The sequence below is a fragment of the Chelonus insularis genome, unplaced genomic scaffold (genome assembly GCF_013357705.1).
Source record: "Chelonus insularis isolate UGA/USDA-ARS -01 unplaced genomic scaffold, ASM1335770v1 contig_397_pilon, whole genome shotgun sequence".
NCBI classification, from domain to species: Eukaryota; Metazoa; Arthropoda; class Insecta; order Hymenoptera; family Braconidae; genus Chelonus; species Chelonus insularis.
This window is the reverse complement of record NW_023276552.1, coordinates 1,697,243-1,724,959: the sequence shown is the minus strand read 5'-3', so window position 1 is coordinate 1,724,959 and position 27,717 is coordinate 1,697,243. Positions and strand designations below refer to the sequence as shown.

Genomic DNA, 27,717 nt, shown 5'->3' with positions numbered 1-27,717 from the left:
ACTAAGCTTCGCTAGCTCTTGTATATCACCAGGATATCAACAATATTAATCAAATATAAACATCAGTTATCCTATATACATAAGAAAAATCATTCTTATTATTTAATGCTATTTTATTTACTGATGTCAATATTTGGAATACATTCAGCCATGATTCATCTCAGAAATTAATCATGTTTCATCTCTTTTACATAAAAACAATCATTTTTTATGATAATTAATTTTAGCATTTTTATATCTTTAAATTTTAGATCGTTTTTATTAGCAGAACTCAAATACTCCAATAATTTACAAGTATGTTTTTTAGTTTTACATTGAAATTCATTTTGGAAAAAAATATTCACATGTGCAGAATTATATGATTATATATGAATAGAAAATATTTCAACAAAAATATATATAAAGATTTAGTAAGGTGAAAGAAAGAATAGAACGACGAGGACAAGTCACAGAAGGGGAAGATAGATAATCAAATAACCTGCACGCACCGTATAAATTATCAATCAGAGCGCGATTGTGCAACCCCAACGGAGGTCACCGCCTCCTAGAGTAAGGGTTGTTACACTGACATAGGGATGTTCTATGTTTCTGTTTCGGTAACACCGACTGACCTCGCTTATCTTCTCTCCCTTCTCGACGTGCGTAGGCGTATGGACGGACTTCTGTTGAGAAATGGATTATCTGACACGTGTTTCGTCATTGAACTTTGACTTTCCTTACCCAAATGTCTCACACTACTATTAGTATAATATTACACGTGTTTTATCAATCATATTTTTTCCTTTATCACTTGTCAATCTAACTGTTAATAAAATTTAGTCGTGTGCTTATTGGTGAATTAAACTCAATTACTTGCTATTTTGTTACATTTGTACGTATGCATATTTTATCAAGTAAAAAACAAAATGTAGAAGTAGTTGAATATGCGCTGGATTGTTTATTTTTTAGAATGTTTAATCTGCAAATGAACAAGTTAATTTTATTATGATAAACTAAACATCAAATTAAGATATATTTCTATCAAGATTAAGGTTTAAATTCGAATAAAGAGATGAGAGAATTCGTGGCACGTTTCAATAGCAGGTGAAGCGAATGCACCTATTAACAAATGCAGCCACGCGTTCAAACAAAAGAATCTCCCTTACTTTTAACGTGGGTATCTTATATGGCCGCAGGCTATGTTGAATCGTTCATTGAAATAATATCTATCTAAAAATGAACTTACGCATTTTCTCACGTTTACAGATGGATGACTCCTTAGGATTTATCTTACACAAGAGTTTAATGCGCATCAAACATTTCATCTGTATTTAAAGTAATGACTGACTTTTAGAGGTGCAGTGAGAGATTTTTTTCTCATTAAATTATCACTTTTTCCAGGATCATTTCAGATTTGGGCATATCTAGAAAAATGAAAGGAAATTTAGGATAATAATGTTAACGAGTTTGTTATTTTTGTGACCCTTCACAGAATAAACTAACAATCACCTTATGTCCATTTCTCTCTTAGCTCCTGATTATACACATCTAAGAGAATATAAATCCCATTTACCCGTACACTTTATATCCTATGCAGCGCATAAATTCACCAACACCAAACGATTCAGCTCTCATACATACACTCAAGTTAGTTTGGCTCTTGGTTAGTCTTTGACATTTGGCTGTTTCCAAAGTAATTCAATAATCCTGAACCCTGTCCCTTTACTCCTAGTTAGATCGTCAGTCTGACAGTTCTCATTACTTGCTCGAATGTTATTCTTATACAAATGCTGCAAATGATCCTCAATAAAAATGGATCCACTTGGTGTTCCAATTAAAATGCTTGAGTAAATCGATCATTGATATTTCTCAGTAAATTTCAAGACTTGTACTTATAAACTGGATGTCTTTTAATTTGTTTTATCATCTGAAAAAAAAAGATTGAAGATTATAAAGTGAAAAATAGGATTATTTTTCATTTATAAAAATATATGAAGTGTCAAGTTATATAAATTGATCAGGTACATTCGAAGGCAATTTTAACAGTCCAGTTGGTGGAATAATTTTAGCGGGGACCTCACAAATCATTAACACAAGACTCTTACACGTTGGCGAAATCACGAGGGTGGGCATTAGTCGCGGGAGACTCCTGTGGGTGCCACAGAAAATAAACGGTTGTAAAAAGAGAAGATGTGAGTGAGAAAAAATAAACATCACTGGTAGTAGACTACAAGAGAGTAGTATAGCATATAGAGAAAGAGTAAAAGATTACCGGCGACATAAGTCATTCTTGGACCTTGAAAAATAATCAAAAAAAAGGTTAAGTTCATTTTTAAAAGTATAGAAGATACAATTTTTTACGTGTATTAAGGGATAAGAATGGTGGGAGACAGTGTCCCCGAAAAATCGTGAAGCCTACGCGAACACGAGATGGCTTCAATATATTTTATCCACTGACTCTTGGAATATTTGCGTCTTCCACAACCACTTTTGTACACCGCACACCAGTATTTATGTGTCGTCGCCTTTTCTAAGCATTTGATATATGAACTATGAAGAGTAAAAATGTCCTTTTGCAGTCATCATTTGTCTTACTGCTTCGCGAATGTTTATTTAAATATGTGGAAAATGAGTGATGGATTTTCAGAGAATTATCATTATTGTTATTCATCAATCCATTCTTCTGCTTCTGATAAGAGACATCAACCATTCCAGGTATTTTATTTTATCTCTGCAAAAAAATAAATTATATAGATTTTTCTTGTTTATTCAAGATAATGAAGATACTACTATTCAAAGTCGCTAAATTTAATTGTATTTCATAAAATACATACAATCATGAAATTTCTGTAAATTTACACATTCAATTTTGAATCATCTGTCTGCTTAGGAGAACAAGCTCATTAGCAAAACAAAAGATACCTCGTTTGCACATTGGTCTTATTCTTTTTTTGACTCATTATTATTATATTTGCATAACCTAACTTATTCAAACGTAATTTTCTTACAAAATGTATGAAATAATGGTCGTAGATAAAATAAAAATACTTATAGGAGAGGAAAGTAAGAAGCTTTGATATAGAAGATACAAATTGTGAGGTTATATCTCTGCCAGATGAATTTTAAGTCAAGAGAAATCTGAGGACGAGGGAGTCGACTCCTTGATTAGGTTAGTACTTACTTCAGTGATTGCCGTTTGTAAGTCCTTTGCCATTTTCTGTATTATTATCCTAATAATTATTCAACAGAAATTTATTTGCAATTATTAATGAACGTTTTGAAAAATTGAAGGTTATATTTATATTTTTTTTTTTAGGATCAAACGGAAGTTGAAAAAATGCAGGTAATCAATACCAAGAAGATAATTAACGTAGTTGTAAAGATTGAGAAATAAAAAGTCATTTATAATGCAGTTTCTATATCTATGTATAAAATTTTGTAATCAACTATGCAAACGATCTTTATAACGTGACAGAAATGACTGCTACCATCGTGCATTTTTTGCTCGTAAATGTTTTCTGGTAAAATATAGACGCGGAGTTCTTGTGTAATAACAGACTAAGATTTTAGTTTACATTAATGATACATTGGCTCTTATTTGTCTTTTATGTTTGTTAATAAATTCTTATGACATTCGCAGAATGATTAGTTTATATAGAAAACTAGTCATTACAATTAAAGAACTTATATATACATTAAATAAAATGTAGCTACTTTATACTTGCTAATGATAATTATAGATATTTCAATCATACGTTTTATGTTTGTGTAATTTCAAATCTCTTTTTCATGATGTTCATAAAAAATAATTTATATCAAGAGAAAAAAGATTTAATTTTTTTTTTTATCTTTTCAATTTTAAAAGCACTAGGAAATGAACATCCGTTCTAAAATATACGTAAAGTTGAGATTAATTTTGCTTTGAAATCAGATAAATTATTTTTTCCTTGAACTTAATAAAAAAAACAATGTTATAAAGTACATAAGATTTATGTGAAAACGTTGATATTTTAGAAAAGACGATAAATCAATTAATAAAATGATTCATAACAAGTTAACTGAATTTATAATATTGACTACATAATTTAAAAACGAATTAATATTCATAGTTTTTATTCATAAAACATTGAAATGAAATAAATATTTTTCATTATGTTAAAAATTACATAATTATTATTTTTTTTTTTTCATTTTTTGATGAACGACATTACATTGTGAACTGTGGATTATTTATTTAGGCAGTGGTAATGAGATTTTTATTTATACGAAATTTTCGCTATGGAAATAACTTGGTAGTAATTTTTCGCATTCATGAACCAGACTCAAGTCGTCGGATGACTATAAATTATAAATCGAAAAAACGAAAAGATGAGCAGTAGGCGGCGAGTTACGGTTTCATGTTAAACATAAAATACTACAACCCACGTCATACTAGTGATATTAAGTAGCTGTTTACCATATTTTAATTAATGTATATTAAAATTCAAATAATTAACTTTATTAGCTATTTTTATAATTAAACATTATTTGTTCAGGTGAAAGACACAATACAATTTTTACTAAATAAATAAATAATTATTTCAATAATATTTTATTTCAAAATGTAAGCGTTGATTTTTATTGAAATAATGATTTGTTTTTGAGGATTATTTATGGTCAAAAATCTCACAAGTTTTACAACTGAAGAGAATGAAAATAAACTCAACATTTACAAGATTTAGTTATGTGAATGCCTATTAAATATCTTATTAATATTATAATAACTTCTTAATGCATGTAAATCTTGAATCAGGACAAGGCCACCTTGGAGTTTGTTTTATGAGAGGTTTTATAGATTTTTCAGTGCCGCTATCTTCGTCCTAATTTTATTGCTCAAATCACTTCAGTTTTGATATGGGTGAGATTTTGACCAATCTGAAATATTTAGTAACCTTGGAAAAAAAATTTTTCAACTTAAAAAAACGATCAATTTTCGCTAATGGAATAGTTGAGTATCAATAAATATGTATTTACTGTTATTTTAATTTATAAAAGAAATTTCTAACAATAATTTCATTGATCTAGAATCTATAAACGTGCTATTAATCTTTAAACTCAATAATGATGTGTGAGAAAAAAATGATAAATAATAAATCTCAAGTGTATAAGATCTATTGAAGTAGTATGTCTAAATGTATATACTACAGGTACCTGCACACCTGAATAGCAGCAGGTTCGAGTGATGGTGCTAGTATGACGATGTAAATTATTTATTCACTGGAAGACTATGAATAATAGCCACGTCTTAGATGCTAACGCATTCGGATATGTTATTGATCACCAAAATATCACAAGTGGGCGTATCAATCATGAACAGAGTGAAAATGAGAAGAGAGAGTGATAGAAGCTTGTTGGGAACGACTGTTGTGATATGGATGAATCCTCGATTGGAATGCATCTTCCCAGGTGATTCACACCTTCATCGATCCATCATATTAGCTACTTGATTTTCAAGCCGTGGATCATTTGCTACAATTTGTGTGCATGATTTGAAAATTTTCTTTTCAACACTTTCAATAATCCTCTTATTAACGTACTGTATTATGTTCTGTTACTTTTCTTATTATCTCTCATTGATTTTTGTTCACCTCAATGATACACGTGGTTTTTTAGTCTTATTGATAGCATCTGAGTTAGACAGGTGAGGCTTTGCTATCAGCATCAATCTATCTTTTTGTCCAAGATAACTGCATTAAGTACACGCAGATTAGCTCGATACATCTGTGGGGAATGAAACAATTTTACTTCTAGACCACCAATCATCAAAAAATCACATTGACATTCAGGATTATTTTTTTTGTTCCTTGCTAAGTTATAGACATGGTAAGATTATATGAGATAAAAATTCCCTAGATGTTTTAATTGAATAAATACATTCTCCCTTCAACCCCAAATGCTAAATAGAGTGTAGGATCGGTGCTCAGTCAGACGTTGTAATTTTTTGGTCATGATCTCAATATACAATTAAGTAATCATGTCTGCTATGGTGAAATTAGAGAGGGTGAATGTCGCAGAAAATATAGTTCTACAGACCAAGTGAATGATAAAAAGCATCGCTTGGGTGATTCAGGCAGGATATGATTAGGTCCATGACTGAATGATAAGACTACTTGATGATCAACTGATTAATGCTGGCCTAATGATGATCCTGTTGTCCATTCCTATATTAGATTGGCATCAGTAGGATATTAATTAGCTCCAAAATTTTAGGAAAAATGTTGGTGTAAATGAAAAAAAGAAAGGAAATAAATACCACATGATGTTGGTCTGGAAATATGTAGAATGATAAATAATCTGAAAGTGTCGGTGTCGGGTGGGATCCACTCTCAACAACTGCCGAGACAAATCTGCGTCGATTAATCTTAACTTCGAACTATCATAGCAGAGCCTATATATTACGGAAGAATGTTCTGAAAAGGTTAAACGAATATTTATGCATATGTAAGCAGAATAGTCGATGACCATCCGATGGAGTAAGTTGAAAGAGTAGGGATGAACATGCATCGATCAGGTTAACAAAGTGCCGAGAAAGCGTTATATTAGATACCCCACATGGATTTACATGTCGATGGTTTTACCACGTGGTCAATCGTGATACTCTTGGCTGGCGCGCGCTCCTCACAACGAGGGGTAACCTACTGTCTCGAAAATAGCCCCCCAACTGAGCACACTTCTTTTATATTTTTTATTTTCTTCACGCATGCCCCCCTATGGAGTTACCTCTTCATTTTATCCTGCTGACTCTCTTGCAATACAAAAGTGCGTCCTCAATCCTTTTTTGCTCAATTGATGGAACAACCGACAACTTTGTAATAAGCATATAATAATTGCACACCATATACATTCGCTGTGTGTATATGGTTACATTACACGTGCTATTCTGCTGAATTATTGACTAACTGAACTTTATTTTCTTCATTATGTACAAATAAAATCTTTATTGATTCAATATCAACATGCATTAAATTTATTCATTAATATTTTTTTGCAATTTTCAATGATACATCACAAATTATGTTGTTATTAAATATTATTTTTTGTAAATGTTTCAGAAAAAGAAGAATAAATATAAAACAGTGATCAAATGGTATATGAAGGTCTTCAGTATGTAGAGGAGTTACCACAGAACCCAAAAGAAACATTTTTGATTCTTATTTCTCCATAAATAATTTTAATGACACGTCGCGACTGTTCGTATATGAGGTGGAAGCAAGTCTGTAGATTTTGTATCGCTGTAGGCAAAGATTGTATTATTTATTATACATATATGTATACTTATAGACTGGACCTCACACATGCTTTACATATGTAATACAAATGCAGGTAAATAAATAGCCTACATATTTTGTGTGAAGTGATAATGTAATATTTAATAAGTTTAATTGAACCAACTAGAAGGTACATTTAATGAAATAGTCACTGAAGACATTTTATGTCAACATGTCACTATCAAATAACACTTTATTTTCTAGTTATCTTTTTTTTTAATACTGTGATATAAAAAATAAATATTTATTAATCCAATAGTGGATATAATATTACATAATTGAGTATTAATATTATTTAAATTTAAACAATAGTAATAATGAATTCGCAAAATCGGACTTATTACAAATAATTTACCACTAGAAAATAAAAAACTTCACTGTCTGACTAAAGGCAATGAAGACTACTGATTTTAATAATGAGCTGAATTTTTTCAAACGACATGAATGAAAATTTGCAAATGTAATGTGTTGTAGAGAAGTAATGGATAAACAGGATAATAAATATGAATAAAAATAAAAATCAAAAGTTGTGAATTCAAAAATACATGTTGTATATTTATCAGATTTTCCTCAATATTTTCAGACCCTCAATTATCGATTGCTTGACGTTGCCAGGTGCGATTCACCCTACACCGAGATTCATCAGCATGAAGGAGAAGTATATAAACGGTCGTATCTCGCGAAATTGTAGGAATGATGTTGCAGGGCGGGTTTAAGCAAAAAGGAGTGGTAAAATGGACCAATGAGAGTTTCATGAATCAATGGTACGCCCACGGTATGTCGAAGCTCCTCCTATTGAATGAAGCTAAGTGTACTGCGCGGTGTAACTTCACGGTTCTATTGAGCCCAGGGATTAATACTCAGCCGCGCGTTGAACCATGGTTTGATGTTAGACCCGCGCGTATCAGACACTGTGTCGCGGCGACGTGTTATCGCTATTGTGTTTGCAACATTGATATTGCCAAAAAATTTTTTGCAAAACATACTATTATTGAAATAAATATTAACAATGTTAGTTTAGTCAGTGCAATAATGTTAGCTATCAGTGTAGATAAATTTTGCAAAGTAGTTGGTGAAGAGTAGACACAATTTATTTTGTTATCAGTCTTATTTATTTTTATGGTGATTTATTAATTTTAATCCAATAAGGAGTCTATCGTTTTTTAAAGAAAAGGATTATTATCATGAAGGTAACTATAATTGTTTTTGTAATTAATTAATTCAAAAATCATTGGTTCCACTTTCTTATACTGCTGATACACGCAGAGAAATGTATAGTGAAAATTACCCTGAATTTTATAGTAATTTGGTGACACTGCAGGGTGAGGGTAAAAATTACTATACATATTATAAAAATTACTGTGCACATTGTAAAAATTACTAAACTGCATAGTAATTTTTAAGATAAAATTAGAGTAAAAATTACTATGCAGTTTAGTAATTGTTATAATATGTATAGTAATTTTTACCCTCACCCTGCAGTGTCACCAAATTACTATAAAATTCAGGGTAATTTTTACTATACATTTCTCTGCGTGTAGTAAGATTGCACTGCAAATCCAAGATTTTGCAAACATGTTAGAATAACACACCTAAAGCGTGTTCAATTTAAAATGCCGATAAAAAAATTATTATTAATTTTTTAATTAAATTAATTTAAATAACTTACTTTAATAATTTAATTTTTTTTTCAGCATGCTTTGAGCAAATTATTTTTTTTTTAGTAATTAAGGCATTCCATTGATGTAATTAAATTGCACTAGATTTATCTATCAAATTGAATAATGTAATTCTGTAGAGTAGTTTATCGACACTAGTCGAAGAAGTTCTGTTTCAATGGTTTCAATAGTTGCAAATACATTTACCAACCTTTAGCATTATATTATGCACTAAAAGTATACATTTCAACATGTAGATAGTCCAACAACGGTTGAATCGAGATTGTAATGAATGTAAAGAATAAAAGAAAAAAAAAAGAGGACTCGAAAGTAATAATAAATATTTAACATATTTATGTGTCTGGTCCACAGCATAAAAGTTGGGAGAATTTATTGATAATTATTCATTCTGTCAGGTGAGTTAGATGAAGAAACTTGCAAATATGTTTTCGCCAACATTTTACTCCTATATGTCCTGTTATCTGCCGTGTGGCTAGTCGATTTATGGTGTATTATCACCCAGACTACTCATGCACATATGCATTCTATAATGTGTATTCTTCCCTTCTCGCCTGCGCATTTGCATTTTATTTGGATCGGCCAAAGACCAAGTGTGAGAGTCACCCAGTTCATGTACAGTACAAACATATGACATTATCGCTTTAATATGTACTGTCTGATGAAGTTGATAAGCGTTGGTGGACAACTGGTACCATGTGTAATTCGTGAATCCCCAAAGTGTCTAGTGAATGTATATATACCTTACTCTTCACACCATCATTTAATTCACAATTAAAATGATAACATAAATAGTGGGTAATAAAAAATACTTTATCTGATGATGGAGATAAATAATTAAAATATTTTTAGCATATCCAGAACCAGGCATAGCTGATGGTCATTGATATTGAAATAATCAAAGTGGAAAGAAAAAAAAAATGTAGCAAGAAGTAAAAACCACGATCATATAACTTGAGATCAAGACTTGATTCGCCATTTTGCGCTTCACTTTGAGAATTTACTGTACGAGGCCACACACGCTGTAAAGTGGAGGAACGATAAGATGCTAAAAGAATTACACCGACAGCCAGAGTAGTAGCAACACTAGAGTTATATCGTGTGGGACGTACAAAGTATTTCAAATGAGGCTCAAATGTGTATTTACGATTTCGTTATACAGATCCGATTAAAAGAGACACGAGTCGGCCAATTATTTATACACCTCAAGTATTTAGTGAATGTTTTGTCAATAAATAGGATCAAATTCATGGGATTATGTTTCATATCATTCAAACTGGATCACCTGTATGTGATTGTGGATACTTAAAGTAAATATTAGTAAATTAGTATGATTAATTTTGATTCACTTTTCAGAGAGTAGATTTGAAGGATCAGCAAACGAGACAGATGTTGAAATCGGATGAGATGTTGTAAAGTTTTTAAAAAGTAGCCATAAACGTATTTGTATTTTATTGAATGTATGATATCTGAAATTGATCAAGAGGCGAGTACATAATTGAACAATACAAAATACGTGAATCGATCTGTATTCGTACAAATCGGTACGGGTGCGCTCGTGCTTTTGATCGTTTTGTGTGTACTAAGAAAGTCAAACCGATGATGACAATGGATGAACACCGCAGTGGTCGATATAAAAATGAGACGCGTGACGATGGCATCAAGAGGCGTAAAAGCCAGAAAACCAAAATCGGATAATCATTTAAATGGATTTCGAGTACCCTAGAGTGCTATGACTCCCTCCGTCTTCCCCACTTGGGGGTCCATTGTTATTTTTAAGAGATATTTCTTCGTCATGAAAAAGGCAAAGAACCTGGCACGGGATAAACTCATGGAAATTTTTTCTACGAAAGCGCCGTAAAGAGGCTCGTGCCCCTCGTCTAGCTTTTCAATAAGCTAGACTTTTGAGGAAACAGACAAAACTCGTCTGAAAGTGGATATATATAATGTATAGCTTCGCGTATTATTTTCTATATTTTTCCCTCCCATTTTTCTCCATCGGTCATCTTTCTTTCGTCTATGACTTTTAAGAGTTTTATGCTAAACCGTTTTGTCAAGACATCTCACCTGGTGAGCTTTATAATATTATAACACATAAAATTACCAAAAAAAAGTTAGACATAAAGACCGGAATGTCCTCCTGGGTATTTTTTCGCTCATGCATTCTAGAAAATATTTGAGTAATTTTTTATTGATGACTTTTTATTCTAAAAGTTCCATGAAAAAGGATCTGAAATTTCTGCAAACAGTTAAATATAAATAGACATCAACGAGTTGCTTCTATGTCTAAAGCCAACAATGAAATTGTCCAATTTCATAGAGTCGTTTTTCTTATGAATTTTTTAATGACAGATAATATTTAAAATATTGAAAATTAAATATAAAATTAAATTAAAATAGTTGGGCTAATAAATTATTTCTTTAAAAAATTTCTCGTTGTTCTCATATATTTTACAATATTGTAAACAGCTCTCATGACTGGGCTATGTATCATAAAGCCAACATAAAAGTTCCCAAGTATTAAATAATCCATTTGAATAAAAACTTTTAGAAATGATAAAGTCAAGAACTTACCTTTTATAACTGAAGAAGCGCCTCAATGTGAATACTCAAGTCCATCATCATGTCTGTATGTGTCCAGATGACATTATTACATATTGCGGAAATGAATACGTAGGTTAGTGTCACTAAATGAATGCAGCTATGAGACAGGTATATCAAGTCTTTAGGCTAGTTAAAAAAATAATTTCTTTAAGCCTCGCGGAAGAAGTATCAGTTTCAATGGATTTACAGTTGAGCAAAGAACATGAAGCGAGAAAAAGTGACATGAACATGGTACGGATTTTGTTGTCTGCATGACTTTGTATTGAGTTTCTTTGGCGTGACCTGGCATAGGTAAAAAGCCTACAGTGGGCCACCACAAGACCCCCCGTTGGTTGGATTTTTGGCTTTGAAAGTCATATCCAGGCCCCTTTTGATAGAGGTGAGTGAAGAGAAACTGAAACCACTCGAGATCCCAGAATGGACCCTTCGTATTCATTTGAATAGATGTACTGAGAATAACTATCCCTTTTCTCTAAACTTTATTCTCTTCAATAGTAAGTTTGGTGCTTTTACTTACATTTGACCATCCGCTGTAAATAAGGCAATAACATTCAGAAAGAAGAGATGAAAAGTACTTGTAAGAGATTTTTAAATCCGTATCATGAGATTTGTTACAAAAAAACCATTTACTGTCTATAACACTGCCAATTCTCATGAGATTCACAAAAGAAAGATGATGATTTTATATTCAAGATGTATCGTGAAAGTCTTTCACTCTTTATCTCTTACTCCAACCTGATGAGAGTTGCTTTCTATATTATGAGATATTTCAATACCAACTATTCACATTCATTTTTTTTATCTATTTCAATTAATTACAAATTAATCCTCTATTCACTTTATTAAATTTTTTCTTCCCAAAAATATCAACCCTACAGCTGACACTTGGTGTAAATAATAAAACTTGAATAGAAGATACAGAATAGAATCATTCAGTAATTTAACAACGAACACTGTTATTATTTAGAGAATTCAAACTTGAGGTAGTTCACACCGTTTTTTGGGGTGTTTGATAGAGAACTGACACATGAGATAGGGTACATTCTGAACGTTGCTGATTTAAAAACGAACATGGTCTAGTTCTGCTGGAGCATTTCAATTGAAAGAAATAATCTATAGATAAAAATAATGAAATAGGACTATTGAGATAATGCTGAGTAAAAATGAATTTTAAATAGAATTTCATTGATATCTAAAATATGTATAATAGTATTACCAACATCTCTCACCAAGTTGATGTCGATACCTTTCTATCCCTTGACAGTATACCTTTAATAACCATTTATCGGACACGCCCCAATCATTGGAGTCTGCGCGACACAAGAACTAGGGGTTGTCTATTTCGATCTTTCTCTCATTTTTCTCGCACCCCTTGTGCTCCAAAGCAGTAACTGTTCGACAATTTGATGTAACAAGACCGCTAACACAGCCCAAAGGGACATCCTGTCGGTCTGTATGAGCATTATGTGCTTTTACCGTGTATACAACCAGGGGAAATATACCCTGAAGAAAGAGAGAAAAGATGGGCTTGAAAAGATCAGAGTGGAGAGAATTCAGCAGCTTATTCATTTGTCTGTATCATTCAAAAATGTTGTACAACCTCAAAGCTATATGTGTGAAATAGAAGAGGGGAGTTGAATGACTGCCGGTCGTTGATGCGGTCGGATCGGTGGCTTTCCTCACTGCGGGATACTTTTTCGCTTGACCAGCTGGTTCAAACCCACACGATTAGACACAGTTGAGGTGCAAACTCTTCACGACACTCCATTTCGTATGGCTGACACTCGAAACTAAATTTTCAGCTTCATGAAGTTATTTATATGTACTTTAGTTCCCTCGAACCTTTATTGAAAATGTATTTATTGGGAATTGACTTATTCTATTGACTTTCGAATAAAAGTACACAAGAAAAATATTTTTTTTGTGTTCAGAAAATCAAACAGATATTTAATTTATTATTTATATTATCATACTGTTGGATAAATAAATAATGTGAAAGAAGGAAGATTTTTTATCCAACTTGATTAAGTGGTGAAGAATATTTCTTATAATCCAGTCAATATAACCATATTTTTAGTGACGACAGACTTCAGTAAGCATTTGTGACCACATTGCAAAATGTGTTTTTTTGCTTATGAAAAAATCCCTTTTATTTTATCAAATATCTTGAAAATAATGCATCGGAGACCAAAACATGCTAGATATAATTTTTAGAGATTTTTATAAGGAATAAAATGAGATCAGTCTCAATTTTCTACAATCAATAGTTCTCGAGATATTTAATTGTTTATACAACACGTACCACAGTTTTTTAAACAATTGATTGTAGTTCATCACCAAAGAAACTTTTTGAAATATTTTTTTTAATTGGAAGCTATATTTATTCCAAATATAATTATTTTTTTTTTGAGTTAAAAAATAAATATTTATGATGAAAAATGAGAATAATTAATTTTTCTAGACTGAAAGTGAAGACACTGTACCAGAGGGAGAATGTGAAGGCAGCAGGTCGACTGTAACAGCAACAGGAACGACCACTGGAATCATTCCGGACGTGTCTTCAGGAGTAATGGAGTGTGGTGGTTGTGGGGAACGAGTCCGCGAAAGAACTGTCCTCTGCGTCGGCGGCCGAACATGGCACTCAAGGTGTTTAAGGTGTTGTGCATGCGCCCGGCCACTTCATGATCAACACTCTTGCTTCCTTAGAGGGATGAGACTTTATTGCAGGCACGACTACGCTTTGTAAGTATTCAATTCTTTCTTTCATTCTAACGTATGCTAATTAACACCTCTCTCTTGCTCTTCAATTTTGTCCTACGACTAATTCCAACAATTACATTCATTATATCGTGAAAGCCACTTTCAGTAGATCTGTTGCTGAAATGCACACTGGGAAAAAATATTAATAAGAAAACATTTATTTTAAATAATGAAAACCCTACTACATAGGGTAAAAAAAAACTTTTTTAAAGTTAACTATTTTTTTTTAACATTTTAATAAAAAACAATAATTTTTTCTAATAAATATTGTAAAATAGGACTCAATAACAACTTCGGCAGATTAATAAATAAATAAAAATGTTTATTAAAGATTGACAGCAATTAATTAAAAGAAAGAATCCGTGCGGTAAACTCAAGTCACAGTTAAAAACTGGAGATAAACAAACTCTTCCCTCGTTGCTATAAACAATCTAATCGTCAAGTAATCGTCGTTAACTAACAAACTGTCGTTAGTCTAATAGTCATTAGATGGCGACATACAAATATTTTACAATATTAAAATTAATGTGCATAATAAATAATAAATTAAAAAAAAAGAATAAATAAAGTAAATACATAGATGATAGTAACAGTGGTTTAATCTAGCACAATGAATGTCTTTTTTTATTATTTTAAATAATCATCAGAACTGAATCTATAAAAATCTTACCATGTCAAGTCCGAAAAAATATTTAAAATTTTGATTTTATTAATTAAAAAAAATATTACTAGCTAATATTAAATTCTTTCAGTATATATCTATCTAATGAAATAATTTAAAAAGTACAATATTGTTTCTACAGCTATAAATTTAGTTTAGTGTATTCCCATTTCGATGAATTTTTAGTCATTATATAAAATTAGTATTAAATAAATATGAAACGAAAGTATAAATTTCTTAAGCTGGCCAAAATGACTGGCTTACAAAATGACTTGTCAATTGTGTATACAGGGCAAACGAGATGGTCCATGAGAGATTGTCCAATGTGTTTATCCAACTGTCAATCAGATATCCCTATAAAGAATACCAAATCTCCGATAATAAAATTTTCCCAAGTCACACAGACGTTCGATGACCTTTATTATATCGCATTTATGGTTTGAAAAATAATAAATATTCTCAATTCTTCGCTGACACATTTAAGGAATTTATAATAGTCAAAGCTGCCATCAATTAAATAGATGTGAAAAAGTTTTTTATATAAAAGTTCTAATGTGTGGCGCGATGTTGCTGAGACGTTATTATATATGAAAAGAACCGTTTCATTTTCTTTGATCGACGAGCCAGAGTGCTCGTGTGGTCATATGAAACCTCCATGCGGGAGGTCCAGTGGAATTCGCCTCGTAATTTTACCAACGTTATATCTACTCTACCCTCGAGGTCTCGTCGTCTTTCTACCAACGATCGACAGGAAGTCAAAGGATTCAAAGGTCATGTAGAGATTCATCGTGACAACTGTAAGATATTTATTTATATATAATTAATTAACATAAATAATATTAAATCATTAAATTATAACTTACAACTTTTGCAGAATTTTCTTGCATTCAATGATAATATAATCTTATATTCAATCTTGAAAAGAACAAACGACTTAAAATTCAAATCCTTGATCCTCATCCAGTCACGTAGGCGTTACATTAGGGAGAGAAGACGTTGTAATCTTGGAGTTTAGGATTCGCCCACGTTTTTGTTTATTTTTATTTTTATTTTGGAAAACAAAGAACAGGTAATTATGAATTGTCTAATCATACCAAACAAAAATTTAATTCTCTAAGCAGGAATAAAATGTTACAGAGGTCACACACACGCGTGTATTTATGGATTCTAGAGCCTAGAAGTGAATAAGAAAAAAAAAGTAAAAATCATTAGTGAAAGAAGGAAGGAAGAAAGAAAAGATAGGCTATAATAAACGCGGGAGGTAAAGTGAGGGGAAGCCGCTTCAGTGCATCTTCACGTTGGAATCGGGATGCACTTTCCGTGTTCATGAATATGATAATGGGCTAATGGCCACTAGTCGTTGTTTAATTACTGGCCACCAGCGGCTTACCCTGATCCAAAGTGAAAGAAAGAGAAGAAGATGAGGCGAGAGCGAAGGCAAGAGATAGTCGCGTCGATGGTGTTTGCAACAGAAGATTCTCCCGGTGCATAAAACTCGTTGGCCATTCATTCGAGAATGCGTGCGTGTGCCGTGTCGTCCAGACGCCTCAACACGGCACCCGGCTACCGTTTACAACGACCCTGTCTCTTTTCTTCTCATCTTCCTTTCTTATATTATTCCAATCTTCAGATCTTTAATGATAAAACTCCATTCCTGTCAGTATTGATGCTTTCTTTTTCATTTTATTCTAATTTATTATTATTATTATTAAAAGTAATTTGAACAATCTTAAACATACCAAACATCATAAACAAAATATTTTTTTATAATTAAAATGTTGGAGAAAAATTATTTGAAAATTTAAAGTAGTTACTCCGTGAGAACAATTATTTGCAATTTTTATGGAATAACTAAAAATGAATATTTTTTCTCTCTCTGAATAAAAAGGATTTGACGTTTAGGAATGAAGATATTTATAATTAAAAATTGCAATTTTATCATGCAATCTAATGGTAGAAGGTAACCTGTTGTAGTTTTTCAAGAAATACTCCAAAACGAAACTTACGATTAAATAAAAAAAAAAAATTGGAAAATTAATGAATATAAAAATTCTAATGCTGGACTAAATTGTACCAAAAAAATTATTAATAATACTTTCCAGATATTATTAAATATTGATATTTATTTTTTTATCCATAATTAATTCTATTTGACTTATTTACCTTGATAAAATAAAATATTTTTTAAATTTTATTTTTAAAAATTAGTTTTCCTTTCTTGGTGAGAGCACATCGGTCTCGAAGTTACAGTATATTTGCGATATTCTATGTCTTTATAAGGATGTCCGATAAATGACCAGTCGACTTATCTGCAAAGTTACTATACAGATAGTCATAAAAAAGTCCATGTTAACGTATATGCCACAAGAGTACATTAATACATTCGTTAGTTGAGAGCCAACTACAGCCATTAGTTTTCCTATACAAGAGATTTATAAGTAGTTACATCACATGTAGTAGCCTTATGTGTGTATCTATAAGTTAGCATGAAGTTTTTATGATACTTCTAAACAATTCTGTCAGAAAATCGTGGACTTTTCAGCAGCATAGTTGTCTAGGAATAAGAAAATCAATAAATTAATTCTCTATGCAGCTGCAAAATAATTAACATGAAAAGCAATAATTGGCTTTTATATATTTTAGCAGAAAATATTTGAGGATATCTTATTTATCAGTTGGATAAAACATGATCAACTTGTACCTTCGATTGACCAATCAAATATGTATCTCTGAAAGCTTGAGTTCTGTTTCAACCACCCAAAGAGCTATTTATCGCTCAGTTGATTACATATTCTTCATCACAGTATATTTTAATCCAATAAACATATCACTGGAAGGTTTTATTAATTTTTATTCCAATTAAAAACAAGTGTTGAAAAATATTTAGAATAAGTTCATATAGGGTTGAAGAAGTTTGAATGATATTATTTTGTACAGAGCATTTGGTGCTAAATGTGCCAAGTGTGGACGAAGTGTTAGTGCCGGTGACTGGGTGAGAAGAGCTAGAGAAAGGGTTTACCATTTGGCATGTTTCGCGTGCGACGCTTGCTCCCGACAACTCTCTACCGGTGAACAATTCGCCCTGTTGGATGCACGATTGCTATGCAAGGCTCACTATCTCGATGTCGTCGAGGGCAACAACACCTCGTCTGATGGTGAGATTTCTCATGCCTTCACTTACTTGTTCTCTTATTTACACGATCAATTTGATACTTGATTGTTTCGTCATTGATACCCAACGGCTATAGAAAGTCTAATGAAAATAGATTGGTTGAAAAAATTATTTTATTCACATAAAAGTTATTGAAAGGTCTCAAGTATCAATTGATAGCTTTTAAAGACGAAGACAATGGTGTTTTATTTTTAGAGATAACAAAAAAAGTATTAGGAATTATTCTTTATAAATTTTGGTAAATCAATGAAAATGACTTTTCACAGAAGGCGGTGACTCTGAGAGTGGTCACAAAGGTGGAAACAAAGCTAAAAGGGTCCGAACAACATTTACTGAAGAACAATTGTCTGTTCTTCAGGCTAATTTTCAATTGGACAGTAATCCTGATGGTCAGGATCTCGAAAGGATAGCTCATGTCACAGGGCTTAGTAAAAGGGTTACTCAAGTCTGGTTTCAAAACTCAAGAGCGAGACAGAAAAAGCATTTACATACAGGCAAAATGAAAGGACAACACAGTATGCATAAATTAGTTTGTTATATTTTAAAAATATTTTACTAATTGTAATGTAAAAACATCTTCTACTATATTTTTCAGCTCACCAATCACCACCAAGTTCATCAGCATCTGGAGATTTTGGAAGACATATTAATTTACACTTAACATATTCATTCCAACATCAGCAGCAGCATCAACATAATCAAGGACACCAAAATCAACTTAGTCCTGTGGCTTGCAAAAGTCCTACTCCTTCAATATATCACAATCACAGTGAGTTTATATTTATTATTTAAATAAACTATTTTTTAATTAACTATTCGTTATATCCAATGATGTTGATGATACAGTTGTTCATTAGTTATTGATACTTACAGTACTTTCAGGCTCGGAACAATCGATGGATGAACTTTCTCAAGACTCTATGATGTTAACAATGTCTAATGAAGTCTAAGGAAAGTGAATGATTGTGTTATAAATGCATTTCTATTTGTAAATATTTATAACTCACGTTACTCTTATAAGATTTAAATTGAAAAAGCAGCAAGTGACTTTTTATGCACTGTGTAGTAATTGTGAGAGTATATAAGACGTTTAGGCCAAAATAAAAGATGTATTTATATCAGGATCATAATGTATGTGATGTTGAATTTAAAACTGCTCAATTTTCAAGCGTTTCTAAAACGATTGGATGGAATGTAAGCTGCAAGTGGAAGTCAATCTGATTGTGAGTGTACTTTATTCGTTATCAGACTGTAAAATATTATAAATCTAGACTTTTAAAGTCGATATCTTTGATATTTATAAAAAAAAATCTCATACTCGCTTCTAAAGCTTATTTTTTTGTTACAACCAGCTGTATTTAAGGAAAACGAATTATTATAATACGATATTTCCTTTGATGTGATGATATTAAAATTTATAGTGAAACACACTGTGACTTGGTGTTTATGCTTTCGAAACTTTAGTCTTTCTTATTGAAATATATTCGAGGATATGGAGAATAAAATAAATCTAGAGTAGATAATTATACGTATTTTAGTCTCATGTAAATATTGTAAATTAATGAGTTAATAAATGAATTGCAATTCACATATAAATTGTCCTTATAAAAAAAAATGTAATTTTTTCTCTTTATACCTTTTTTTTTTTAACTAGGTAATAAAATTATGTTTAAAATAAGTATCAGGAATATTTAAATAATTTTGACCATTTGTAATTTATTTATATAACAATAAGATATGATTTATTAATGTTAGTACGATTACTTACAACATTGCAACTGTATAAAAAAATGATTTTTATACTTGTTAAAATTTGATTAATGTAATTGATCAATTACATAATTAAATACTTAAAAAATTTAATAAACTGACAAATATTTAATGATTATTATATATCTATGTATATATACACCATAAATTTGAAAATAAAAATATACACAACTTGAGTCACTATTATTCAAAGTGATTAATAATTCTATTGAATGTCAGATATATATTTACAATAGAAGAAAAATAGACAAACATTCAACTTTGTCTCCAGCAGAGTATTCAAGATTACCTGAGCTTGAAAACAATAGCTATACATACATATTCTTGAGTTTCTTAAGTATCCGTCAAAAGTCTTTTCCAACCTCTCAAAGATTTAAAAAGCAACTGGTATTTATATTCTTCTTTTTTAGTGAAAGAGGATCCTCATAAATTATCCCTTCTAGTGGCAAAATTGGGGTTGCTGCAAATGGGTAGGCGTCGTTGGGGTCAACGGTGTCAATGGAGTCAAGGGTGTTAGGGGACTATCGGGACTCTCACTGCCGGTGCTACTTCCCTGGTAGTTATTGAAGTAAGAACCTACCATATTAACGCCCCCAGGATATAGATCGTTTGGATGATGTTGGAGTGGTGGTGATTGATGCACTGCAAGAAGTAGATTGAAGAATGGTTAACTTAGTCATTTTTTAGAAATCAAATGAGTAAAAGAAGAAACGACAAGTTTTAAAAAATTACATGTATAAAATTTACTGAGCAGTACATTTTTAAATGTAATATTTAGTAATATTTTTTTAAAAAATAAATAAAAGAAGGAATTTAGAAGAATGATATTATGACAGTGTATGAAAAGAATTATTTATTATTTTAAATAAGATAAATAAAATGAAACTTACTTTGTGTTTTAACTTTGCCACAGTGTTTCTTTTGCCTTGCTCGTGAATTTTGGAACCAAACTTGTGTAACTCTTTTACTAAGACCTGTAACATGTGCTATTCTTTCAAGATCTTGACCATCAGGGTTGCTGTCTAGTTGAAAATTAGCTTGAAGTATTGACAATTGTTCTTCTGTAAATGTCGTTCTAACTCGTTTAGACTTGCTACCCTTTCCACCATTCTCTGAATCACAATCTTCTGAAGACGAAGTATTGTTTCCTTCAACTATATCTAAATAATGAGATTTGCAGAGTAATCTGGCTTCCAGAAGAGCAAATTGTTCACCAGTCGAAAGTTGTCGAGAACAAGCATCGCATGCAAAACATGCTAAATGATAGACTCGTTCTTTAGCTCTGCGTACCCAATCACCAGCTCCAACACTTCGATTACACTTCCCACATTTTATTCCAAATGTTCTGAAAGAGAAAAAAAAATTATTTCAATTAAGAATATTAATTAATAAATCAAATTTAATTTGGTTTGTTAATTGTTGTGTTCTGATTTACTATCAATGAAGTTGACTTGGAGGCAAAGTTATGGTACAAGTTTCTTTTCCAAGATCATTAATTTAAAGCTTTAACTCCAAAGGTATCCAAGTGAATCAAATTCATTCAAGAAGTGAAATTGGCCACAAGTATTAGCCACTAAGCCTCATTATCATACTACTCTATCTTGTTCTTGTGTCTTAGACATGATTTTTCACAGCTGTAGGTAAAAGGTCGTCATTAGGATCATTATCGATTTTTAACCTATAGGACCATGAAATCAACTAATTGGTAAGAAAATAGGTAAGTGATACCTTTGAGATAAATATTATGATAGATTTCTTTATTTTACTAGTAATTAAAGATGAAAGATAATTTATTATCTTACAAAAAAAACTATTACGCAGGTATGAAAAAATGTGAAAATAAATATTTTTTATATTCATTGTATGGAAAAATATGTTAAGTCAAGGATCTACGGCTGAATCAACATGTGAGCATCAGAAGAATGCAAGTCATCTCAGTGATACTTTTGACTATCGATTATGATAATCTTAGATACTAGGACACGCCTAGAAGTCTCTTAATAATTTAAGACTTGAGTTTTAAATACTAAACATATTATTTTTTATCCTTCATTTTGCAATACTCTTTCATTCTTAGAAAATCATTTAAAAATATTCACAGCAAAAAATTAATCATCAATCACCACAGTAAGTGCATTTATTTTATTTAGTAATAAATAGTTGAATATTTTTTTTTTTGTTTTAATAAAATATTCTTCACTGACATTTTTATAGATAAATCGAAATACATAATTATTTTTATGAATGAAAAAAAATTAATCTCCTTTAATTTCGATTTAGATAGAAAGAAAAAGAGTGCAATATATATTCCATTAGTGTTTAAAATTCGTTTGCATAAGTACTGGCGCCATGGTTGGATGGTAATGTCTTTACGATGAGTATCATATGCATGTGGATGTAAAAGAACAGAAGAATTTGCACATAGGTGCCTAACTCTCATATAGATGAAGGTGAATTTACACATATGACAGGTATATGTGATTGTACATATAGTGAGGATATCGGTGCGAACATGTAGAGGTAGTTGGAGCACCGCCTTGGGGTTATCTATAAATCTTCAAGGGCTGTACGCCAGCTACCATACCGCCCCGCCCTAATTTATTCATTTGTTCTTTCATGGGTCGGCCCTATAACTCACTCGAGGATTAAGTCAAACCGTGGACCGAGATGTTGGCACAAAAAATTATCGCTTCGATTTTAGGAACTGTAATATGTCGTGGATCGAAGACTTTTCAACCATTTTTGACGACAGTCTATCCCGAATAAATCATCAATATATTTCCATCTCCATACCTAAGTCTAAATATAGGTATTTTTTTTAATCATTTACAGTACTGATTTTGAAGTATTTAATTAAAATTGTCCATCATGGGAGTAAATGTAAAATACTTTAATTCGCATTATTCTTGCGGATAAAATATTTCACTTTACTCCCTTGGTGCAAAATGTACTATTATTCGATCCAGTTATTAAAAATAATCTTGGACTTTAAATTGATTAAAAAATTAGATTTGCCATGAAAAAAATATCCAACTAAAGAAGAAGGTGATAAAGTACAGTTTCCGAATTGAATCCTTAAGAAAATATAAATTTGAAAGAAGCAAATAAAGTCTCAAGGGTTATTAAGAATCAAAAAGAAGTGAAAAAAAATGTGAGTATTTATTAATTTAAGAGGCGGCTCTCACGCTTGAAAGCAACTCGCGTACGTACATAAGATCAAAAGGAGATCACAGCTGGCCGCACGACCCTTACAAGGCAAATTCTTCTCTTACTCTTCACTCCATGAAGTCTCTTTTCTCTTCTGACACTCTACGTCCTGACTCAACGCCAACCGAGAAAGAGAGTAAGAGCTGGTAGGACGACTTCTTCGTGACTCTCGTGATTCGGCACCCACGCAGAGGACGCATTGACTTTGTGCAGACACAAAACAAGGACAACGTATTCGGTGTGAGGTCTTTTCGATTTTTTTTCCAATGCAGCCATCTCACATTCAGATGTATTGACAGACAAGTCGTATCGAAGTTAAACCTTCTTTTGAGAAGTGAATGTAACTTGGTTTTCAAAATCATTCAATCACTCTTTACATATCTGTTTTTATTTCAACTCTATAGTCGATCGCGATTACGACATTCATCTTGAATCCTAAGAAAATATTTTCTTACCGGTCCATCCTTTATTGGCATCAAGTCCATTGGCATACATACGTCAATAAAATATCAAATATTCCAGAATTTAAGTTAAATTAAAGAAACAGTTTGATAAATGCATCAGTTATTTTTCATAAATTAGTTAAATAACATCAAAGGAATTGATGATGATGATGGATTGGAGTGCATCAAATCATGATTATCTTTTGATGAATTTGATTAGATGTTTAATCTTAATTATAACAACTGTTTTTGTATAAATTACAAGTGTTATAAATGATGCTCATCATAATCACCACATCATTTATAAAATATTAAACATTATTCAACAATTTCTCCTTTTTAAAAACCATTTTTCATATAGTAAATAACGGATTTCAAAATAAACGTTCTATGATATAATACTACAAGCACCACTTGGTTTCCTTCAGTTACCTTCATTGTATTAAGAAATGTTTTCAAATATTAAAAATGATTGGAAAATGAACGTTTGAAAAGTTCACACTTTCTCTAGACATCATTTATTAATAACAACAGTATCATGAACGCTTCACTTTGAAGTCTAGGATTTGACTTGGAGGTCATGTGACCTCGTTCATTCAGAAGGATCAGTATATTCTATGATATTTGACACGAATAGCTATCACAGCATGTGAGGTCCATAAAATAAAGTGTCAAGAGACGATTGGTATTCGAAAAGATCATTAATTATTTGATAGGAATGCTCTTTATGTCAATAGAAAAAAATAAGTAATTTCTTGATTATTAAATGGTAGATTAGATAAAACTGCATGTGTGGTATTATATATATATATATATATATGTATATTCAAATTAATTACATCATCTGCTTTTAGTCATTGCAAAATTATTCTCCAATGTTTTCTATCAAACATACCTTCCTTAGTTAAGGAAATGATTTTTCAAATAGCATTTCTCACCAATTTATTACATGATCTACTTTCTTTTTAAGAATGACTTGAACTTTTACAAAATATTTCCACCAATTCTAAAGACACCCATGGAAATGATTCCCTATTTTTTTTTTGGCAAGTCATGCGTTAGGATAATCTGCATTTTCATTCATAACGTTTGATCTTTTTTCAATAATTGAAGGTTGAGTTACGAATGACAGGTAAATCTAGAAATATCACTCATGAAACTGTCATGTGTTATAGTGACTTAAGATGAACAAATGATTCTTCACGGTGTTAGTTGACTACTGAGGTAGTCAAAAAACGTCTGCCTAAGCTGAAGATCCAGGCCAATAGTAGAGATACATAAATAGGGAATAGTTATTTAGATATCTTGATAGTGAAACTAAGTATAGGTCACGGTTTATATCAGTGTGAAACGATCAATGAATTAGTTTAATCTGATTATTTCTTTCTATTAGATATTTATCTTGTTTCTGAGCTACTTAAATGTGTAACTCAATTAAGTAAATACCATAACATAATTCTCTATTTGATCACCATCTACACGCAGAGAAATGTATAGTAAAAATTATCCTAAATTTTATGGTAATTTGGTGACACTGCAGGGTGACGGTAAAAATTACTGTGCACATTGTTGAATTTACTAAACTGCATAGTTATTTTTACTCTAATTTCATCCTAAAAATTACTATGCAGTTTGGTAAATTCAACAATGTGCACAGTAATTTTTACAATGTGTAGAGTAATTTTTATCGTCACCCTGCAGTGTCACCAAATTACCATAAAATTTAGGGTAATTTTTACTATACATTTCTCTGCGTGTATCTATCGATGAATCTACAGATTAAAAACAATCATTTAATCCATCACTTTATTGATACAACCTTCTTTTGAGACTTTCTAATTTTTATTTATTGAATACACATAATCTAGAGCTGATTATTCACCATTTAAATGAATTAACGTAATTATAGGTAAAAAAGAATGTCTACTTACAATAGATAGTCATGACGACAGTAGAGCTTCATGCCTCTGAGAAAACAAGAATGTTGCTCATGAAGTGATCTAGCACAAACATAGCATCTGAGACATTTAGAGTGCCAACTTCTTCCCCCAACACATAACACTGTTCGTTCCTTAATACATTCACCACATCCACCGCAACTCATATCTACATTGTCTTTGTGCTCATCATAGCCACCAATTGTGCTATCAATTATTGCTTTCTTAACACTTGTAACATTTTTAATTGGATTGATGATCTCCAGATTTTCTTCAGTAGAAATTTCGGTCTGCAATTCAAAAATATATCAATTATTAATTGAATAAATTTATTTTAGCATAAATAATAGTGATACATCAAGATCATTTTCATAAATAGTAGATGGTTTTGTTGTAAAAATAGACTTGAAGATGCTAGATACAACATTTATATACATCTTAGAATGTAATCAACTCATAATAAAGAGGAATAATATAACTAATTTTTCATATATGGGGTTGGTGTTCTTGGAGGTAGACAAGCAGACAAGATGAAAAATATTCTAGTTTAACGGTCAAACGATAGAGTGTTGCTGACTACTGCTTGTAAAACATATTAATCAACGCCTTTTTTCTCTCATCGTCTATTCAATAAATTAACAAACTATAAATAATTTACTTGGATAAATAAATAAAAAAATTATTCTTCTCATTATAAATATTCATCTCAAAAATGACAAATTTAATAATCAATCGTCGTTATCCCATCAAAGAGCACATGGAAGCTAATTAGTCTTGTGATTGTAAATTGGATAAAAATGTAACTAAATCCATATTTTTCTCATATAGAAAAGGGCTGAATGTCCTGCCAATTTTCATTATACTATTCATTTCCCTCGTAGTTATAATTAACTTTCTGCTCCATTTTAATCCAATTCAGATGTTCTACTCACATTTGGACTTACAATATAACCTATTATAATTATATTTAACAATATCCTCAAGTTGTTAAAATAATTCCAAATATTCGTGCAAACCTGATTTTTATTCATCCGACGGCTCATACATAGAACTGTCATCATTGGTGTTCAATAAAATAGCATTCAATAAATATTATTATCAAAAAAAAACATACCTTCATAATGTTTAACCTCCGCTACTTTGATGACACTTGATGATAGATATTGTGTAATCCAAGGCAACCACTAAAACGGAGCTGATTTCTTCATGCTCGTTTTAACTACTTCAAAACGACACTTTTGTTTGTTAATGTTCTTCAATAAATGTATTTATTTAAATGTTTACACGTACTGTTTGCTAGGTTATGTATGCTCTCAAGTAAATAGTAGAAACAATCAACCGAATAAATTCAGTGGTTCGATGATAAAATGACTTAATAAGTAAAACGATCGGAGAACACGTTAATATTAAATTCAAAGGATCTTCACTGACTCATGGTCGGGAAAAGACTGGTTTCCTTGGTTCTCCCCTACTACCACAGTTTGTTTCGGCGTGACTAGCACGTGCAGCTCGCAACACAGTAGAGTGTGCACTGATCAGTGGAGTGGGGACACTCAGTAGGGAAGAAATATATAGACCAGACATTTCTTCATGCTCAATATTCTGGGATAGGATGATCCTTCCAGTATTATCAAGTACTTGTAACTCTTATCACAATGTTCTTCTAGACAATTGTTTGTAGACATTCTACCGTTTCTTTTTTTTTTTGGTTTTCATGTCTTGAGATTGAAGTTGCAAAGAACGTTGCCAAAGAATCCAGTAGTATCAATTTGATTCTCACCCCTCGATTGAAGCTACAGATGGTGGGGATGAATTGGAGGGCGCGATGTGAAGAGAAAAAACTGACTGTATCTAAACTCCGCCTTTAATCACGCCTCTTCTTTCACGTGCTATCTCTTTTTAGTATAAATTTATCTTCGTTGCTCTGAAGTACTTTTATTTGTTTAATATATAAAAATCCATAAGGTTTTTAAATAGATGTGGATAAATAGAAGCTTCAAAAAAATTAATTACTTCATTTTATTCTTAGGGGGGGGAGTAGTTTAGAGGAAGAGAAAATATATTTTTAAGAATTTTTTTTTGACAATATTGGTAATGTTGATTTATTTAATTAATAGTTATTTTTATGTTTATTATATTATATGTTATATTTTTATATCAATAATAATTATGTCTGTAAATATTAAAAGTTATAGATAATA

General features: G+C 31.3%; 2 protein-coding genes and 1 long non-coding RNA gene across 7 annotated transcripts; 1 reads left to right on the top strand and 2 right to left on the bottom strand.

The window, feature by feature from the left end:
• Window positions 1-276: 276 nt before the first annotated feature.
• On the bottom strand, window positions 277-3,537 carry LOC118067811 (uncharacterized). Of its 5 annotated transcripts, none has more exons than XR_004690432.1 (5): window positions 3,161-3,537; window positions 2,005-2,710; window positions 1,489-1,906; window positions 1,226-1,403; window positions 277-958 (listed from the first exon to the last, which is right to left on the bottom strand). It is a non-coding gene; the product is annotated as an uncharacterized lncRNA (long non-coding RNA). The 5 variants fall into 5 exon arrangements; XR_004690433.1 differs by having other exon boundaries at window positions 2,085-2,710; XR_004690435.1 differs by having other exon boundaries at window positions 2,341-2,710.
• Window positions 3,309-19,503, top strand: Awh (Arrowhead). The gene is made up of 6 exons (XM_035084770.1): window positions 3,309-3,322; window positions 14,028-14,308; window positions 17,925-18,142; window positions 18,426-18,674; window positions 18,755-18,928; window positions 19,033-19,503. The coding sequence occupies exons 1-6, from the start codon at window positions 3,317-3,319 to the stop codon at window positions 19,107-19,109; spliced, it is 1,005 nt and encodes a 334-aa protein (XP_034940661.1). The 5' UTR covers window positions 3,309-3,316; the 3' UTR covers window positions 19,110-19,503.
• A 629-nt stretch (window positions 19,504-20,132) lies between these two features.
• On the bottom strand, window positions 20,133-26,941 carry LOC118067810 (LIM/homeobox protein Awh-like). The gene is made up of 4 exons (XM_035084771.1): window positions 26,631-26,941; window positions 25,511-25,806; window positions 20,820-21,274; window positions 20,133-20,571 (listed from the first exon to the last, which is right to left on the bottom strand). The coding sequence occupies exons 1-4, from the start codon at window positions 26,634-26,636 to the stop codon at window positions 20,369-20,371; spliced, it is 960 nt and encodes a 319-aa protein (XP_034940662.1). The 5' UTR covers window positions 26,637-26,941; the 3' UTR covers window positions 20,133-20,368.
• Between the last annotated feature and the right edge of the window lie 776 nt (window positions 26,942-27,717).